This window comes from Papio anubis, chromosome 18 (genome assembly GCF_008728515.1).
Source record: "Papio anubis isolate 15944 chromosome 18, Panubis1.0, whole genome shotgun sequence".
Taxonomy (NCBI): domain Eukaryota; kingdom Metazoa; phylum Chordata; class Mammalia; order Primates; family Cercopithecidae; genus Papio; species Papio anubis.
The window spans coordinates 14,939,898-14,959,783 of NC_044993.1; the positions used below are offsets into that span (position 1 = coordinate 14,939,898).

Consider the following 19,886-nt stretch of genomic DNA (forward strand, 5'->3'; position numbering starts at 1 on the left):
TTGGCCGCCCAAAGTGCTGGGATTAGAGGCGTGAGCCACCGTGCCCGGCCCATATCTTTTTTTTTCTTTGCCATTTAGTTGTTGAAAACACTGGGTTATTTATTCTAAGGAATTTTCATATGGTCTGGATTTTCCTAACCATGTTTAATTTTGTATATCAATTGTCAAAGTCAAATAAAATATAGAAATGAATCTCTAAATTTAAAATGTTTTATTTAGGGACTGGGTGCAGTGGCTCAGGCCTGTAATCCGAGCACTTGGGAGGCTGAGGCAGGAGAATCACTTGACCCTGGAGGCCAACGTTGCAGCGAGCCAAGATCGCACCCCTGCACTCCAAGCTGGGTGACAAAGTGAGACTCTGTCTCAAAAAATAAAAATATAAATAAAATAACGTTTTATTTGGGAAGCAAGAATTGCAATTTGAGGCATCCACATAGACTGGGTAGTCTTCAGTGTGTCAGAAGAACAAAGTGAAGTCTGGGAATTTTTTATTTATTTTTTATTTTTTTTTTTGAGACGGAGTCTCGCTCTGTCGCCCAGGCTGGAGTGCAGTGGCGCGATCTCGGCTCACTGCAAGCTCCGCCTCCCGGGTTCACGCCATTCTCCTGCCTCAGCCTCCCGAGTAGCCGGGACTACAGGCGCCCACAACCGCGCCCAGCTAATTTTTTGTATTTTTAGTAGAGACGGGGTTTCACCGTGGTCTCGATCTCCTGACCTTGTGATCCACCCGTCTTGGCCTCCCAAAGTGCTGGGATTACAGGCGTGAGCCACCGCGCCCGGCCGAAGTCTGGGAATTTTATGAGCAAGAGAAATACTATGAATTGTTTTGAAAGAAGCTCTCTGGTGCTAGATACGCTTTTGGGAGCTAGCAAGCTCAGACTGATGAGTGACAACAGTAGATTAAACTAGTCTTAGAGGCATGGCAGGTCACTTCAGCAGCTACTAGGTCCAACTGGTCTTAGGGTTACAGCAGATCGTTTCAGGAGCTGGCCTCACAGAAAATTTCTTTTTCTTCTTTTTTTTGACAAACTCTTGCTCTGTCACCAGGCTGGAATGCAGTGGTGCGATCTCAGCTCACTGCAACTTCCACCCTCCGGGTTCAAATGATTCTCCTGCCCCTCCTCGCTCCCTATAATATAGTCTGATCTTGCCCCTGCCTTAGCTAATTTTTATTCTTTTAGCAGGAAGTTAAGTTTCACCATGTGTGGGATAGTCTCGATCTCTTGACGACAGCGTCCGCCCGCCCTTGCCTTCCAAAGTGCTGGATTTTGTTATATGCCACAGCGCCTTTTTGAGATGGTCTTTCTCTCTGTTGTCAGGCTGAAATTACGTGCATAATCTCAAACCACCAACGTCCTCCTAGGTTTCAAGCAATTCTCCTGCTCCATGCTAACACTGGGCTCCCGCCGACAGTGGTGACACCGACCTGAGCCTGGAGGCCACTCTGTGACGTTTCTGTCCCGTGCTGCCCTGGTGGGGAGCAGAGACCGTGCCAAGGGCTGATAGGTGACAAATCTCAGCCCTCTCCCCAAACCACCCCAGTACACGTGTGCTCATCACCGAGACAGCCCTCTCGCCCCTCCCCTTCCAGCCAGCCAGCCACCCACCCACTCCTCCAGGTGGGAATCCTGCAGCAGCTGGATAGGACTCTTCTTTGATGCGCCCTCCAGCGCCTGGCAACTAGGAGGCGCTCAGCAAATGACCATTTCCCACAATCTTTTATTAAGAAAAATTCCAAACATACAGAAAAGTTGAAAGAACAAGTACACTGTTCACTGAAATACCAGTCACTGCAGATTCAACAATGAACAATTTGGCCTTATTTGCTTTGTGTATTTTGGGGGGAACCATTTGGAATTAAACTACACATTTCCTGAAGACATTCACCTATATAATTCAGCATCTATCTCCTAAGAATGAGGACATTTTCCCATGAACTTCAGTACCTTTAAATGGCTGTTAGAGGAATGGTTGGTCTTTGTGAGGGGCTCATATCTAGGAACCTCATCAAAGTGTGCTAGGCCCTTAGCAGAGTGGGTAGAACCTGCTCGCCGGCTCCCTCACGTTCTCTCCCATCCCAGAAAGGCAGAGCAGGGGCAACACAGGATTCTGGAAAGCTGTCCGGACAGAGGATCACAAACATGAGCTCCACCTGGGAAGCTCAGACAGCCCCAATCCCACCCCCACACCAAAAGCAGGCAACCTGGGTCTGGATTCAGAGGACCCCGCAGCCGGCAGAGGGCTGCAGCGTGCCAGGTAGGACTGAAGTCGCTGGGGGTGGGGATGAGCACCAGCCCCTGGAGCCTGGAATAGCACCCGGCGTGGGCTACAGCCCTGCCCCACCCAACTCACAGCTGCTCGGCTCACCCGTGGCACTGCCAAAGCAGCAGGCTTAAGCCGCCAAGGTGGGCACATTGAAGCCTCCGTTTCCAGATCCAGGGCTCAGGCAAGGAGATCTCCTTCAGGGCTGGGCCCTGCCTTGCCAGCTTTGCTGGTGGAATTAAATATAGCACAGGGAGACACAGTTGCCAGGCAGAAGCAGGAGGTGCTGTGAATAGAACAGTGCCCTTTGTGGTGACAAAGCTATGGGGAGCCTGCTGTGCATGTGCCAGGACCTGCAGGGCAGCTCCCCCGGCCCCCACAGGGACCTCTGAGCTGCATGGTTTTGTCCCCACTTCACATGTGAAAAATCTGAAGTTCAGATGAAGTCGTTTCCCCAAGATCATTCTGCCAAGTAGGAGAGCCTGAATGCACAGTCTAGAGCCCACGTTCCTGCCGTCGACTCACAACAGCCCCAAGGTCTTCACCCCAGACGGGTCCCGCGCTGAGGCCCAGGCTCTGAACCACCGAGTCGTCTTTAGTGTTTCTCCGCTGGCCCTGGCTCACGTTTGCCCACTGGCCTGTTGTGAATGCCCTTGCACACAGTAGGTGCCTCTGGAAGCATCTGATGGAGGGTGACTGCGGAGCCAGGGGCTGTGGCAGCAGGGGGGTGGTCCAGACATCAGGCGGGCCTGAGAAGGGTCAGAGCAGAGAGGCGGTGGAGTCGTCTCCCTCCACAGCTTTCCTTCGCTGGCTCTGCAGGAGGCTCTGGAACGCTGCTCCGGGAGCCCGCGGGGCATGGGGACAGAGGCCAGGCCTGCACTGCTGCTCCCTGCCCCGAGCTGCCCGCCCAGCCTGCATTTTGCCAACTTTTGTGAGCCTGAGCAGTTGGTTCTGGTTCAAGGGCTCTGAACTGGCACAGCCCCAAACCAGGGCCTCTTCCTGGGCCTCAATGAAGCATGCCCGTGAGTCAGCACTGAGATGCAAACTGAACAGGCAGGGCGAGTAGAACGTGGGATGGGGAGCAGAGGCTGGAAGGAGGGGGGCTGGGCCCACACCTGGAAGAACCCACATCCTTGCAGCCTCCAGTGGCTGCAACATCTTGGCCCCTGCAGATCTTTTCAGAGGTCCGGCACAATGACTCCACAGAGGAGGGCTGACTGGTTCCATGATGCTTAAGAGGTCAGGAAGCTTGTAGGAGGCACGCCTGACTTGCCACTCTCCCTCCACCCAGGCCTGTCTGAGGACCAATTCACACACCTGGAGCCCCGAGCAGCAGCCTGAAGGAATGCTAAGGAGGTAGGTGAGGGATTGGGGGGCAGGCCCCTGCCCCCATTCCTTGGTTGTATAACAACACCTCATTAAAATAAAATCACACAGTGTATCTTTTATTAGACATTTTAATACCATATCAAAACACCTTGACTAATGAAGAAAGCTTTTCTCCCAAGCTTTGAACATTTTTTTAAACATTTTATAAGTTTTTTTTGTATTTTAATATATAAATACAGAAACCTATCTTGCATGGGCTGATGCCACGTGTGAACATCAATGGCTAAAATGTTCTCAAACATAGTGCCTGAAAACAGGGGTAGCTGTACATATTTCTTAGTAAGTCTTTTTTTGTTTAAGTTTTCTGGAAAAAAAAATCCACAAGGGCCTAAGAATAATGTTCAGGCATTTTTGCAGGACACTTGTGATTGTTAAATCCTCTGAACTGACCGGAACCAGGAGGAAAGAAGGGAAAAAGAGATGGGATCAGTGGGAAGAAAGTTCTCGATGGGTTGTTTTTTGGCAATGAAGTCAAGATATTAGGGTCTCAAGGGGAGAAAAGAGCAAAAAACCAAGCCAGAAAAATAGAAGGAAAAAAACCAAACCCAAAGTAGACAAGTTGGTGGTGGAGAGGGCCAGTTGGGGCAGGGGAAGAGACTGTGTGCTCGCCCACCGTCAGAAGGCTGGCGGCGAGGGCTTGGCTGTGTTCGTCTGTCACTGAGTGGGTTATGGCTGGGCAGCAAACAGCAAGCTGTAAACATCACGAGGGAAAACACCAGTCGACACTAGACTTTTTTTTATATAATTTTTTTTTTGTAAACACTTTAAAGACAGACCCACAATGCCTTTCAAAGATGAAAAAGAAAATGCCCTTTCCCTCCTGGGCTGAGGGGTGAGGGGAAGGATAGCAGTTGATTCATTCTTCTCTCAAACTTGCTCTCATCCAATTTGGTGTCCTCAGGGAGGAAGGGAGAACCATGATCTGGAAGTCAGTGCAGAAGGGGTGCCCTGTTCCCGCTGGTGTCCCAAGCTCAGCTCTGCCCCAGGGTCCGGTAAGCCTCCTCCCTGGAGCAGGGGCTCTCTGTCCCTGTGTGGACCGTAATAAATAAGTCGTGCTCCGTCGGGCCGAGGGCTGGCTGCTGCATCCCAGGGCAGCTGCATCCCGAGAGGGCAGGCGGGGCTGGGGCATCTACACAGGACCCCAGAAGCCAAACAGCACATGGGGAATTTGCAGCCATGCGCCTGGGCAGGTTCTACTCCCCTGCCTCACTCTCCCCCTGGCTCTTTCTTCTCCCCTTGTCATCAGTTTTTGAGGTGAAGGTAAAAAAAAAAGCAAATGTCCCTGATTTGTCTGACATCATCAGCTGTTCTGGGAGAGTTTACTTGGAATAAATAAAATAAACCTAACAAAAGAAAACAAAAACAAGAGAGAGAGAAAGGGAGGGGGAAGAAGAGAGGCCCCAAAACCTTTGGCTGTGAGATGGAGTTCGGCTTTTGGTTTTTATGGGGGTTTTGTCTACTTGTTTGCCAGAAAAAGGAAAATGCCAGCCCAGAACTTGGAAGGGACAGGTGAGATGGGGGTCAGGGGTGGATGGCTGGCAGCAAGCGGGGTACCCCTGGGGAAGAAATGGGGAGGCCAGACCCAGCGGTGAGCCAGAGCGATGTGTGGAGTCAGCACCCAGTGCTGTGGGATGGAGGGATCGAGATCGAGTCTGGCCTGGAGGCCACAGATTCATCTGGAAGCGGCATGGGAAGAAGCAGTGGTCAAATGATAGCTGACGAGCACTTTGCAGGGAACAATGCACCGCTGCCCATGGCTGTCTGTTTAGTAAGTGCAATGTCCTTATGGCAACAGGGAGTGAGATTATCCCCGTTACCAGAGAAGAGGCAGAGACTCAGAGCTCAGCGAGGATGAGACCATGCCAGGCACAAACCCAGCGCTCAGGCTCCTTTTCCTGCCCGTGCACATTCCCAGGGGATATTCCTGAACTTTCTTTAGGAATGTAGAATGTACTGGTCTCTTCCCCAACTGATCCTAACTCTTCTGAGCCTGTTCTTCATAACTGCCCATGTTGATTTGTATCTCTTGTCCTTCCCAGGGAAAATCATTTCCAGATGACTAATTGATAAGGTTCTCCTTCCCTCTGCTCCTGCTTTCTTCTCAGTGGCATAAGGGCAGCCCTGCTCCCTAAACTGCATGCCCCCAAAGTGACCTGACCCCAAGCCTTGAGCCCGGAGCACCCCCAAACGCGGGCTCACCTTTGAGAGGAGTCAGCAAGCAAGCCCGCAGGTCAGTCCGCAGGGTGTTCCGGACAAGATCTGTTCACTTCAAACCACGAGTCTATGCAGCTGGTGGGAGGGGGCCGCAAGGGAAACCACATTACCTGCTGCCCAGGCTGCTTTGAAGGGGCTCTTTCAAAGGGCCAGATTCCTGAGCAGGAGCTTCCTAAGTCTCTTCTGAAAGGACCCCAGAGAAACACAATCATGTCCCCAGATATGGCTACTTTCTGAAGCAGGAAGAAGGGAGAACACCAAGATTAGTCTTGGCCCAGCCAGAGGCAGCGGTGGTGGGTACTGGCTCAGGGGGATCTGGTGCTGTAGGAAGGGGGAGAGTGGCCTTGAGAAGGACCAAAGCTTTCTGTGCACAGGGCCCAGGAGGATGGCAGCAGCCACCAGTGAGGTGAGAGCGGTGGACCCCGCAGGACAGCTAGTCAGCTGTCTCTAAGACTCCAAGGGCAGGGAAGTGGGAACAATGGCACGGCAGAAGGGCCATGGCTCTGGGTGCCAGGGTCCTGAAAGAGCTCCCTCCTGGGTCAAAAGAACAGCTGTGAGGCTCCCTCCCAGTGGGTGACCTCTTAGGAGAGCCCCAAGCTCTACCCTGCTCAGCCGTGATCAGCTGATAGCAGCATCTAGTCCTTACTGCAAGAGGCAGGAGGGGAGTCAGACCAGAGACAGTCAGCCCTGGTCTCCAGTGTTGACAGAGAAAGGCCCTCTGCATCAAAGAGGGAACAGAGATTGCCCCAAGACAGCTTCCTGATTTGTAAACCAACATCTGGGCATTTTCAAAGACAGGAACCAGACAGATAATTTGCATAATTCTCCCTGAGAGTCAAAGATTTCCTTTTCTGGTTCTGGTTAGTGCCTCCCTGGGACACAAGCAAGGCTCCGTGCTGGGAGCTAGACCAAGAATCTCTCCCAGGCCAGCCTTGAGCCTCCTCTGCACCAGCCATGCCGCGTGTCGTGCCTGGTTGTCATCCTGTGCAGCAGTGGCCCTGAGAGTCAGGCTTTGAAAGACCTGAGTGTCAGGAAGAAGCTCTGGGCTCAAGGATTCAGCAGGTGCTGGCCACAGGCAGCACAGTGTCCTCCTCTCTTGGGCAAGAGGATGCCTTCCTTCTGGCTGGAAACAAGGACCAGGCTCACACTGGAGCCTGAGGGTGAATCTGGGCCTGCTACTTACAACTGCTCCCAGTGCTGTGGCCCCACAGGAAATGGCTCTTCCTGCCTCCTGGCCCTCTAGGGAGAAGGCCAGTGCAAGGCAGTGGGCACACCCTCCACCTGGCCTTCCTCGCACAGATTGATGTTCTCCCCCAGCGGAGCAGAGGGCCCGTAGAAGAAGAGGCAGGGAGACAGACGGAGAACCAACCTTCCCGGTGGGATCCTAAGCTCCTCCAACCTGTGAGGCTCTACAGGCCTCCCCATCAGCTCCCACCACCTGAGTCCTCAAACCAGAGCACACCTCTGGCAACTCAGCTCTGCCCTGCGCTTGGGATGCCCACACCTTCCCGCCGGCACAATGGACACCTGTCTGACAGCCTCTGGCCTTACCCACTCGGAGCCAGAGGTTGGGGGAGAGATCATCCCATAACCAAAGGAAACAGAATGGCTGGAGATGGGGGTCTGCCCCTCTGGGAGGTGGGGTGCACTGAGCTACCCTGCCAACCCCTCCTACCTTTTGTGATAGATGCACAGGCAGGGCAGCCTGGCTATCGTGTCCCCCTGCAGCAGCTCCTCCAGGCAGATCACACACTCACCCGCATCTTTAGTCAGCACATCATCTGCAAGGGGGACAGGGGAGAGTGCAAGAGGGTTAGTCACCAGTGGACAGGTGGCACGGGGCAGGCGAGACCCTAGGAACTAGGGAACTGCTAAGCTGCCCCAAGCTGTGCTCGGCTCTGCAGGGGACACAGAAACCTAAGAGGGACCTTGACTCTCACCATGGAGATAGATAATGCGTGGACACTACATGTTAATTACCCAAAGACAAAATGGGATTAATCCCAACACGCAATTAACCAAAAGCCTAGGTGACAGTGGACAAAAAAGGCTTGGAGAAGGGTAGACACGAAGCAGGGGCAACATGAGGCAAGCTGTTTCCCTCCACAGATGCTTTCCCTAAACACACACGCAGCTGGTGCGCTGATGTCTGGTTTGGAAAAATATGGTAATGGGGAGAGTGGTAGGAGGCAAGAATGAGAGGAAGAAACTGGTCCCCAAGAAAATCCTTGTGCATGGAGGTTCACAGCAGCGTTGTTCACAACAGCCCAAAGGTGGAAACAACCCAGTGTCTACCAGCTGTGCAACGGATACACAGAGATGATGTATCCAGACGATGGAATACTACTCAGTCAGGAAAAGGAAGAACTGCCACATGCTACAACATGGATAAACGTCAAAAATATTACATAAAGTAAAAGAAACCACCTATTGTATGAACCCACTCATATGAAATGTCCAGAATAGATACATTCATAGAGAGAAAGGAGATTGGGATTGGGGACGGGGTAAACGGGGAGTGACTACTTAATGGGGAAGGGGTTTTCTTTCCCCCACCCTTTTATTTGAGGTAGAGTCTCACTTTGTCGCCCAGGCTGCAGTGTAGTGGCACTATCTCGGCTCACTGCAACCCCCGCCTCCTGGGTTCAAGTGATTCTCCTGTCTCAGCCTCCCAAGTAGCTGGGATTACAGGCGCCCACCACTACGTCTGGCTCATTTTTGTATTTTTAGTAGAGATGGCTTTCACCATGTTGGCCGGGCTGGTCTTGAACTTCTGACCTTGTGATCTGCCCACCTTGGCCTCTCAAAGTGCTGGGATTAAGGCATGAGCCACCACGCCCGACCCGTTTTTCCCCTTTTAAAAACTTTTTTGTGGTAAGACTAACATATGCTGTATCCTCTTAATGAATCTTCAAGTATACAATACAGTATTGTCAACTGTAGGCACTATGTTGTACGGGAGATGTCTAGAACTTACTCATCTTGCATAACTAAAATGTTACACCCATTAATCCACCACTCCCCTCCACGCCGCCCAGCCCCTGGCCGCCACTAGTTTTCTCCTCTCTGCTTCTGTGAGTTTGACTATTTTAGCTACCTCATATAAGTGGAATCACATCAGAGGTTTTCTTGTGGGGCAATGAAGTGTTTGGAACCAGATAAAGATGGGGGTTGTGAATGTCCTAAATGCTATTAAATTGCACATACAAAAATGGTTAATTTTATGGTGAATTTCATCTCAATGTTTAAAAAGAAAGAAACAAAAATGACCCTGCTCACCATCCCAAAAAGAAGAAATGGAAGGAAGCTACTTGCACCTGTGGGAACCCAGTGGTTTTTATTAACTCCTATGACATTCTGCGTGCTGGCGACAGTGAATAGTCGTGATCTTGGGATTCAAGCAGCTCACAGACTAGTAGGGATGCCGAACAAGGAGACCAAAAGGCACAGCATGAGGACTTCCAGGACATCTTCTGACGCACAGGCCCAGGGGCGAGGGTATGGAGAAAGAGACCTCATCAGGCTGTTCCAGGAAGGCTTTGGAGAAGGTTGAGGATGGATGAGGCTGGGGTGGTGACGGGAGATTCTGGGCACAGGGAACAGCCTTGTGTTCTGTTGTGGTGACTGGGGCTGACAACAAGGAGTGCGCAGCAGCCCTGCGTGTGCCGATGGGGGCAGCGGGGCAACCAGCAGGTGCCTGCACTAAGGGAGGGTGTCCAGAAGGAAAGCATGAGAAGGAAGGGACGGATTTTGAGTTGGGTGGGAGGAGGCCTGGCCAGCTGACGGAGACCTCCAGGAGGCTGCTGAAGCCTAGAGCTGAGGTTTGGAACAGAGACATGGGTGCCAGGCATGGATGTGGGATAAAAAGGCAGTCCGGGGAGAAAGTTCAGACCAAAATCCAAAGAAGGCAGAAGACAAACCCAGGCTGACATGAGAATTTGAAGGGCAGGTGAAAGGCGGCGTGAACAAAAGGCGACCCAGAAGTTCTCCACGCCACAGGGGAAGTATCAGGAGAGCAGTGTCTCGGCTGTGAAGAAGGCAGAGCTTGTGGCAGGATCCCTTCTCCATCACTAAAGGAGCTTAACTGTCCCGAACACTGCCAATGACAAACACGTGTGCGTGTTTTCCTTTGAGCCTCACCATATTCCAAGCTGGGCAGGTCACCCGGTATTATTCTCATTTTGCGAATGAGGATCCGGAAGCCCAAGGAAGTCACACACCTCATGAGAGGGTTCGCGGATGGTGGGGCTGGGACTGGGACCCTCTGCTTGAGAGGCCTTCTCACTGCTGTTTCTTTGTGTTCTCTTATTATTTCGGTGGAAAGGCAAACACCTGGGGCCCATAAAATGAAGATTCTTCAAGGCCCAGAAGGCTATGGCTTCCACTCCTCAAAGCCCCCTACCAGGAACCCCAAGGAAAAAGCATAAAATGGAACCGATTCGATCTTTAAGTCCCCAGGCACATGAGCTGCGAGAGAAGTCACTCGCTTCCTGGCCACCAGGACAACTTGTGGTCATTTTCTGTCTGGAACATCTGGCTAGCCTGAGGGCCCGCCTGAAAGGGCGACACAAACTGAGAAGGGAGATGGCACAGAGTCTGCTGCTGGAGTGTCTGTCCCCTCAGACTCCAAACATGGCAAGTAGTGGATGAACACATGGGCGTGATCCCCCTGCTTGAAAGCACTAGCTACCATACATATTCAAATGCGTGTGTAGGCACAGATCAAAGTCTGGAAGGATGCACACACTTTCATAGTGGTAGAGGAAAGGAGGACCTGGAGAAAAATCCTTTTATGTACTTCTGTAGTGTTCGAATGTGCACTACTTTATTTTTTTCTTTTTTCTTTTTTTTTTTTTTTTTGAGATGGAGTCTTGCTCTGTCACCCAGGCTGGAATGCAGTGGTGCGATCTCGGCTCACTGCAAGCTCTGCCTCCCGGGTTCACGCCATTCTCCTGCCTCAGCCTCCCAAGTAGCTGGTATTACAGGCGCCCGCCACCACGCCCGGCTAATTATTTGTATTTTTGGAAGAGACGGGGTTTCACCGTGTTAGCCAGGATGGTCTCAATCTCCTGACCTCGTGATCCACCCGCCTCGGCCTCCCAAAGTGCTGGGATTACAGGTGTGAGCCACTGCGCCCGGCCTCGAATGTGCACTACTTTAGTTAAAAACCCCGACAGGGAAGCATACTGGTGTTTGCATTTTACTATGAAATGCATCAGAAGGATAAGATGGGTTGGTGGATGGATAAACGGGTCTAGTACACTGCAGACTCCAGGTGGTGCCTGTGTTGTGTAACAGGGGTGTTCTCGTTTTTTTTGAGACGGAGTCTCGCTCTGTCGCCCAGGCTGGAGTGCAGTGGCCGGATCTCAGCTCACTGCAAGCTCTGCCTCCCGGGTTCAAGCATTTCTCCTGCCTCAACCACCTGAGTAGCTGGGACTACAGGTGTGCGCCACCATGCCCGGGTAATTTTTGTATTTTTAGTACAGACGGGGTTTCACCATGTTGGCCAGGATGGTCTTGATCTCTTGACCTCATGACCCACCTACCCTGGCCTCCCAAAGTGCTGGGATTACAGGTGTGAGCCATCGTGCCCCAGCAATAGGGGTGTTCTTTACACACTTTCAACTTTGCTGTACACCGGGTGCAGTGGTTCACGCCTGTAATCACAGCATTCTGGGACGCTGAGGCAGATGGATCACCTGAAGTCAGGAGTTTGAGACCAGTGCGGCAAACATGGTGAAAGCCTGTCTCTACCAAAAAAACAAAAATTAGGCAGGCATGGTGGCGCGCACCTGTAGTCCCAGCTACTTGGGAGGCTGAGGCAGGAGAATCATTTGAACATGGGAGGCAGAGGTTGCAGTGAGCCAAGATTGTGCCACTGCACTCCAGCCTGGGTGACAGAATAAGACTGTCTCAAAAAACATAAAAACTTTGCTGTGTGTTTGACATTCTTCATAATAAAACAGAGGGAAAAACCTCAACATAGATGGGAGGAAAAATGGCATAGCTTAGTGAGGGCAGAGTCATCCTGCAGACATTCTTGGACCTGTATTCCCTACTCTCTTTGTCTTGGGCACCTCATCTATGACATGAGTGTATGGGCTACAGCCCTTAGTTTCCTCTAAAGCATTCCTTCCCCTCCATACTTAAGGAGGATTTCCTGGGAACACAGCAATTACTGATTCCGAAGTAGTTTCCCTTTGCATTTTCTCCTACTGATTAGTATACTCCACTGTGAGCCGAAGGGACTAGCTAGAATTATCTGGGTCCCATACAGCTTCCCACACCAGGTGTATTCTCTCCCTATCTGTGTCAGCTCCAGGAGGGCACATGTGGTCTCCCTCATCGCCCCGCAGGAGGTGATGGATTCAGGGAAGGGACAGGCAGGTATGAGGATAAGGCTTAGGTGCTGTATAACAAGACTGTACTTCACTCTCCTTTCTTTTTGCACTGAACCTCACTGGTGGAAAGGGAAGGGGAAGGGGAAGGGGAAAGGCAGGGGGCACGAGGGCGATTCTTCTTGTCCTGGGACAGAAGGCCTGTGCACTAAAGGACTCGGACTTGAGCACAGGAAGGTTAGAGGCAGCTTTTCCTCACCACTCCACAAGGCGGTTTTATGCAGTGCAGTGTTGTGCCTTACCAGCTGGCCTGAGTCTGCGGCACTGGTGGGAAGAACTAAAATGTGCAGGCACCCCATGCAGGCTGGCACATGGCAGGGAGCACATTTCACTGGGACCAAGAGCCACTGGCTGCAAAAGGCCACCTGGAGGTTCCTGGCAATAGGGAGGAGTCGTGGGCTTCCACTCAGACTGCATGGGGAAGCCAGCAGTGCCCACACAGAGCCCAGTGCCCAGGGAGCAGCATTCTTCCACGGCAGAAGGCAGGAGGCACACAAACCCAGCAAGAGGTTGGAGTGGGCTGAGTACAACTTCCTGTCCCCACCCCTGGGGCTGTGGGAGTTAGTGGCCTCCGGATGTCCCTGGGATCCTAGCAGGGAAGTGGAAATGGCTGAAGCTGATGCTTGACTATCAACTGGTTCCTACAAGACTTCCAGAAGCATCTGACGCGAACCTGCTGCCTGCAGTCAGAGAAAAGCCATGGCGGCGGCCTTGCAGCACAAAACCCAGGATCCTGGCCCACACAAACTGAGACTCTGTGGCAGATGGAGTCAAATGTCCCCTGGTATCTCCAGGCCCCCAGAGAAGGAGTTCAACAAATGCTGCCGGATGGTCATGCGCAGTGGCTCACACCTGAAATCCCAGCACTTTGGGAGGCTGAGGCGGGTGGATCACAAGGTCAGGAGATCGAGATCATCCTGGCTAATACGGTGAAACCCTGTTGCTACTAAAAAATACAAAAAAAAATTAGTCGGGCGTGGTGGCGGGTACCTGTAGTCCCAGCTACTCGGGAGGCTGAGGTAGGAGAATGGTGTGAACCCGGGAGGCAGAGCTTGCAGTGAGCCGAGACTGCACCACTGCACTCCAGCCTGGGTGACTAATTTTTTTTTAATTTAAAAAAAAATTAAACAAACAAACAAAAAACCAAATGCTGCCGGATAAGAACACAGGAACAAAGCCAAACGTTCTGCCATTTGGGTTCTGCCCTTTTCTTACTAGCTCTCAAGCACCTCTCAAGTTTCCTGACACCACTGTACAACACCAGCCAATGTCACTGCCCAAGGGGGAGCTTGGAAGTGTGTTTGGCCTGGCCGGGGATGGTGCCAGTGCCTGTCCCTCTAACCAGACCAGGGAACCAAACCAGAATGGCAGGCACAGCCCTAGAGCCAAAACAGGAGGGAGGGATGACGCCTGTGATGGGCCAGGGGTGGGAGGCGGTGGCATCTTCTGCTCCCTCCTTGGGATCCAGGCACGGTGCTTCTGACAGCTGCTATTTGTCAAAGCAAAGATATCCAGGAGGAGGAGAAAAACAGCCTTACTTCTCTGAGCCAGCTATATGCAGGTAACTCCCCAGACACACAGATCATGACTCCTAAAGCCCCTGTGGGGATCTCCGGATAAGCTCATGCAGCTGCTAAGTGGTGATGACTCCCAAGCCCAAGTTTCTGCCACCCAGCGACCGGCCCCTTTTCCTTAAAAGACCAGTCCATAAGGGTGTCTTCCCTCGGGGCTGGAAACCACCACCCATCTCACAGGCACTTCACTCACATCTCCCTCTTTCTGTGAAGTGTGTGCAGGGGGCCCGAGGTGGATGCAGGAACCTGGTCACTGAGTGAACAGACCAGACAGGACAGACGCACACCTGCCCTCCACCACGCCAGGCTTGAGTGTCCTGCGGAGAGCTCTGGCAACACATCCTCAAGAGACCCTGGAGCTGCTAGAAGTATGGAGGGATGAGGCTCACACAGCTGCAGACACAGGTCTGCACCTGGCTGGGAGGGAAAGCTCGTGCAGCTCCGAGGCAGCAGCTGAATGCAGGAACATACCTCTCCATCTCCACTTGGGCCTGGTGGACATTACGGGCCCACAGAGAAGGAAGGTGGGAGTCAGAAGGGAAACCCCTAGCAAATGACGCAGAGGCTCAGGTTCCGCCCTCTGGCCTCATTTCCAGCCTAGGTGCGGTGGAGTGCCTGGTCCTGCCGCCTCTTCAGCATGCAGAGCTGCTGGCCCAGTCTGCCAAGGACAGGACAGGGCAGTGCCACCCATGCCAGGCCTTGTCAGCTCCCCTTTTGGGAAATCTGGGGGGCTGTGCTCTTCAGGCAATGGGGTGACCTTGAGCAGAGAGCATGGCCTACTAGCAGTGGCCCATCCAACTCCCCAGGCCTTTGAAGTGCAATACAATTGTTTTGGTGAGCTGGGTCACCCGCAATGAGGATAGTGGGGACAGCCAACTAAAGCTCAGGCCTGGAGTGCTCCATACTTTCCTACTGAGGCCACCACAGCTCCCTCCCACAGTCCCCTTTCCTGTAGCCACCTGTTTCTGGTTTCCCCACTTGTGTCAGGGCCCCGCAGGCCTGCCCTCATCGCTTTCGCTCCTCATGCACTCAGCAGCAGCCAGTCTGGCGGTTGGTACAGCTGGTCAGCAACAACTGGACACCTTGGGTGAGCGGTCACCTGCCCCTCCCTGCCCTCCTGTAGGAGGAGTAACAGGACAGACACCTCCGCAGTCTGACTCCAGCCTGTCCAGCCTGATTCCAGCCCGTATAGCATCTAACAATGGCTCTGGGCAGTGCCCCAGGCAAGGCTGGGCAAACTCCTCAGCCAGCACCCAGTTTCCCCAGGCAGGGAAAGGGTAGGGTGCTTTCATCCTGACCACAGGGTCTCTGAGAGGAGGAGACACAGGACAAAGAAGTGCCTGCAGGCACAGGGCAGGCTACAGCCGGAGCCATTTCTGCTTTTCCAGGAAGCCAGATCCTCTCACATTTTTATTTTATATTTTATTTTTTGAGACAGGGTCAAACTCTGTTGCCTAGGCTGGAGTGCAGTGGCGTGATCAAGCCCGCTGCTGCCTCGATCTCCTGGCCTCAAGTGGTCCTCTCACCTCGGCCTCCTGAGTAGCTGGGACTACAGGCGCTTGCCACCATGTCAGACAAAATTTTTATTTTTAGTAAATGGGGTCTCACTATGTTGCCCAGGCTGGTTTCAAATTCCTGAGCTCAAGCAATCTTGGCTTCCCAAAGTGTTGGGATGACAGGCGTGAGCCACTGCACCTGGCCTCCTTTGACTTTAAAAGATAGCTTGTGTGACATTTAGCATCTCAAGAGCCTTGAAGATGGGGGCAATGGCCTTTGGCAGAGGGGAGGAAGAGGGCATCATGACGTAAGAAGCTGGGCATGGGCTTCCGCCCCCCAGAACACAGCTGAAGGGAGCTCTCCTTGGTGCTGCTGGCAAATGAACCTGCTGCCCCCCAGATTCTCCCTAGGCCGAGGACCCCTAAGCTTTCAGTTAACAGCAGGTCATCTGCACAACTCCACAGGATTACGATGCTCTTCCATTCAGAGCATCGTCAATCAGACCCCCATCTCCACGCTTGTTCTGCTAGCCCAGAGACTCAGGGTAAAAATGTGAGTGCGTATTCTTTAGGGCACGGTCCCTCACTCTCAGAGTCACAAACAGAGATGTTAGAAAGGGAGAGAAATTAAAAGACCCATTCGGGTTGATCCATCTTACCCACAAAAAAGAAGCAACAAACCCCCTCCCTTCTATACATTATCCTCACCTTCCAGGAAGGCACTTAGGAGGACAGGGGGTTTAACGTTCGGTGCTCTGGGGTCGACCGACCGCCCTTCCCTGCCCCTCCAGCAGGGGCTCAGCACATTCCCAAACCTCCCCAGCCAGGTGCCTGTCCTCAGAGCATCAGGCACTGGCTAAACCAGTTAAACTAGTCTTGCCTTTCATAAGTTGTGTTTTTTCTAAGCTGGCAGGCAGCTACTGGAGGCCTTCCAACCCACCACTCAGGCCAACCCTCATAATAAGAAAAATACTACTTTCTATCTGCCTCATTTAGGAGGTTTCTACTTTTTTCCTTTGGTGGTTAACTAAATTTCATCTTATATAACCATCATAAATTTTCTAAAAATTTCTGCAATTGGTGCCAACAACCACAGAAAGTGTGTGTGTAAATGGGAAGTCTTCAGGGGAGTGACCAGGAGTTCTAGTGAATCTTCATAAGAAATCTCTTCACTCTCTAAGAAAGCCCCACCTGACCCCCTTTCCAGAAAGATTCCAAGAACTCACACCTCTGACTCTGAAGTCTTTTTTTAAATTAGAAAAGGTAACATGCAGCAGGTGAGGGTGGGATGATGACAAATCACGGAGAAAACATCGGAGCTCCCGAACCTTGGCCCACGGTCTGCTCCCTCTGAGCTGGAGCAGGCCCTGGGCGTGCCTGGGGATGCCCACTCCACATACACCCCTGGAAGCAAATGCTCTCTTCTTACCTGGAAGGTTTAGGGTCTTCAGAGAAGACAAAGACTGAACATGAGGAGTCCATACCACATGAACAGTGTCCACAGAGGGCCAGACCATTGTTTCTGAACAAAGCACTTCACCACCTTGAGACAAAGTCCACTGGAAGGACTGGAGACAACCGGCCTCTCTTTGCCTCCAGTGGTAAAGGACTGGCTTTTGCAAAAAAGATCCTTAGGTTTAAAGCCTCTAGTTTACACGCGCACACACACACACACACACACACACACGTACACATACAGAGACACACACACCCTTGAGGAGGTGGCCTGCTTCTCAATTCCAGGACAAAGGAAAAACTAGAACCAGAACCAGAGGAGCAGTGGTCATGCCTCAGGCTGGCTGGCCAACCTCCCCTTCCTCTAAGGGGGCCCTGGCTCCCAGTGTGGTTTCTGTAGCCTTGGGTGAGGCTGCCGGTGGTGGGGTATAGGGGGGTGAACCAACAGCACCAGGCACTCAAGTGCTGATACAGAGGGGGACATGGGGACACATGGTGGCGTCCCAGGCAGTTCTCTGGCAGAGGAGCTGGAGAGGCTCACCTTCCCTGTTCTCTACAGGGCAGTGGGGGTAACTCTGCATTTGGGGCATGGGGGCCCAAGAGCACTCTGTCCTCCACGGCTGCTCTTGCAAAGTTCTTGCTGAGAACCAGGTTTTCTCAGGCTGAGCCCCTCTGAGGCTTCTTTGTATTCTTCCTACAACAAACGCAGTGTCTACAGAGAACGCCCTAGCAACCCACAGGACAAACGGAGGACTTCATGAGGTCTCCACACATGTGGGAAAGAAGTGAATAGGGTTTTTGAGGCCGTGGCTGGGGAGGGCTGTGAGACGCAGGGAAGGCTCCTCTCCCTCCCTGGTCCCAGGCGGAGACGGCAAACAGGGACAAAGCCGAGCCTGAGTGTCCTGACAGCATGCACGCGACAGGACTGACGCGAAGCCTGAAGCACATGTGACAACAGACTTAGAGGCTCAGCAGCAGTCAGCCCAGGAGAAAGGAGGGGCTGTCCCCTGGGGAGGAAAGGGGCTTCCCAGACCACAGCTATGATGCCCAGGGGAGGGCCGTGCTGGTCCTCCCACCTGAGCATGGGCTAACAGACGCATAGAGCTGAGCCACGTGGGTAATATGCCCACCTGCATCCAGAGTCTTTTGGCTGAACAAGTAATTAAAAGAGAAGTTTTCAGGAGACCCGAGTGGATGCCATCAGTCAGTTACCTCCCAGGAGATGCTCTGAGACCATGATCCCTCCTAGGCTCATGCTTTGTAGGGGAAAGAGCCTTCTGGGAGTGAGGAGGCTGCAGGGCAGAAAAGAGTCTCCCCAGGAAACATTCTTGCCGGGCTGGTTGCAAGTCATCCAGTCCTCAGATGCTCTCAGAAATCCCAGAACTCTTTTTCCAACCACTACTATGACTTGAATCTGGGAAGGTGGGCCAGGACCAGGGTTGGAGCGCACTCAGGTCCACTGCCTGTTCTAGTGGAAGACGCCGTTTTCTGATGAACATGGTTTGGAGACCAGACTAAACACTAAGCATGGAAAACCAAGGGTCAGCCGTGGCATGGGCTGAGCAGCACTGAGCAGAAGTCTGTGGGCTCTGGAAAACTGCAAAAAGAAACCTATAGAAGGTCTCACATCTTTCATGGCAGCTATAACTTCCCAAGCACTGACCATGTGCCAGGCTCTGTACCAAAGAGCTTCATGTGCCATCTCTTACCCAGTTCTGACAATCCTATGAACCAAGTATTGCTATCCCCATTTTACAGACCAGAAAACTGAGGCTCCGCTAAGCTGAGATTGTAGACAGTGAGTGTACACTGCAAGACTATAGACAGTGAGTGGTAGAGGGAGATTCGAACTCACATCAGCTGAACTCCAAAGTCTTATGCACAGCATGCTAGGCAGATGTTGACAGTCATTTTGTTCCCCAGAGGCGTCCTGTTAGGTTAACTTGGGTGTTTTGAAATCCCCTGCCCTCAGGATCCTACCCACTGCGGTATTCGCTGTTCAGCTCTGAGGCAGCCTCCAAGGTAGGAGGCAACATGGCCAGGGTGGAGCAGCAAGGTGGCCCATCCGCATTTTCAATCCCCAGAACATCTCTACGTCACACATACTCCCCGTCAAGCTCTCTGGTGTGGAGTCATAGGACTAAATCAGGTGTTCGTCCGAGTTTGAACATGACAATGAGATGACCAGCCTCCCGGCACTCTGTACATGCCACCAGCACACAGCACCCACCTCCCCAAGGAGGGTGGGTGCTTGCTCTGGGCCTCTCCTCTGAGCCGTGGAGGACATCTGGCTGTCTTGGGGCCTTCCACAGTCAAGTGTGTGACGGGTGAAGGAATGGCTGCATCTCCCAGCCAAAGTCCTCAGAACTGAGTTGCAGAGAGGCAGGGGACTAACTGAGCAACCTGAGAGCCTTCCCAGGCCTCCGACCTGACCCCTGGGCCTTCCTTCCTTGTCCTGCTCCTCTTCCTCTCTGACTTGAGCAGCAAGGCTCCCTGAACAGTCCACTTCCTCACCACCACTCAAGGACACCTGCCAGAGGGCAGGGTGAAAATACGGCCCAGAGCCACCCTCGACTGGAGGCTCCCCCCAGAACTGGCCGGCTCCCCCGACGGATGCTCTGCAGGCTGGTGAGGCAAGCCAAGCCCTTACCGTTGTAGGAGAGGCGAGGTTTGCTCAAACACATTATAAAGTGCATTTCCATCTCGTCAGAAGCCACAGACTTGGAGCAAATGGGGCACTTGAAACCTGCAAGAGAGAAGAACGGGATGAAATGTTTTCTCCAGATCCAGTACATCCACAGTACATGTGGACACTCTCGAATGACAGCTGTGTGGGCTCAGGGTCAATGTAGAGGATGACCATTGGAACAGACCCTAGATCTGTCCTCCTTCAAGGACTCATTTGAGCATTTGCCTTTTTTTGTTTTTTTTTTTGAGACGAAGTCTCACTCTGTCGCCCAGGCTGGAGTGCAGTGGCACAATCTCAGTTCACTGCAACCTCCGCCTCCCGGGTTCAAGTGATTCTCCTGCCTCAGCCTCCCAAATAGCTGGGATTACAGGTGTCCGCCACGATGCCTGGCTAATTTTTATATTTTTAG

General features: G+C 52.5%; 1 protein-coding gene across 3 annotated transcripts in view; it reads right to left on the reverse strand.

Moving 5' to 3' along the window:
- Positions 1–1,701: 1,701 nt before the first annotated feature.
- The window catches only part of ZNRF1 (zinc and ring finger 1), a 116,017-nt gene continuing 97,832 nt past the window's right edge, over positions 1,702–19,886 (reverse strand). The window contains exons 2-5 of one of the 3 annotated variants that reach the window (XM_003917177.4): positions 19,439–19,534; positions 7,541–7,646; positions 5,851–5,940; positions 1,702–4,678 (exon numbers count right to left, since the gene is read on the reverse strand). In XM_003917177.4, coding sequence (XP_003917226.1) covers positions 5,883–5,940; positions 7,541–7,646; positions 19,439–19,534 — 260 coding nt within the window. In that variant the 3' untranslated portion in view covers positions 1,702–4,678; positions 5,851–5,882. Of the gene's footprint in view, positions 4,679–4,786; positions 4,995–5,850; positions 5,941–7,540; positions 7,647–19,438; positions 19,535–19,886 lie in introns of those variants that run through there. The other 2 variants (XM_009196864.4, XM_009196865.3) reach the window with 2 other exon arrangements.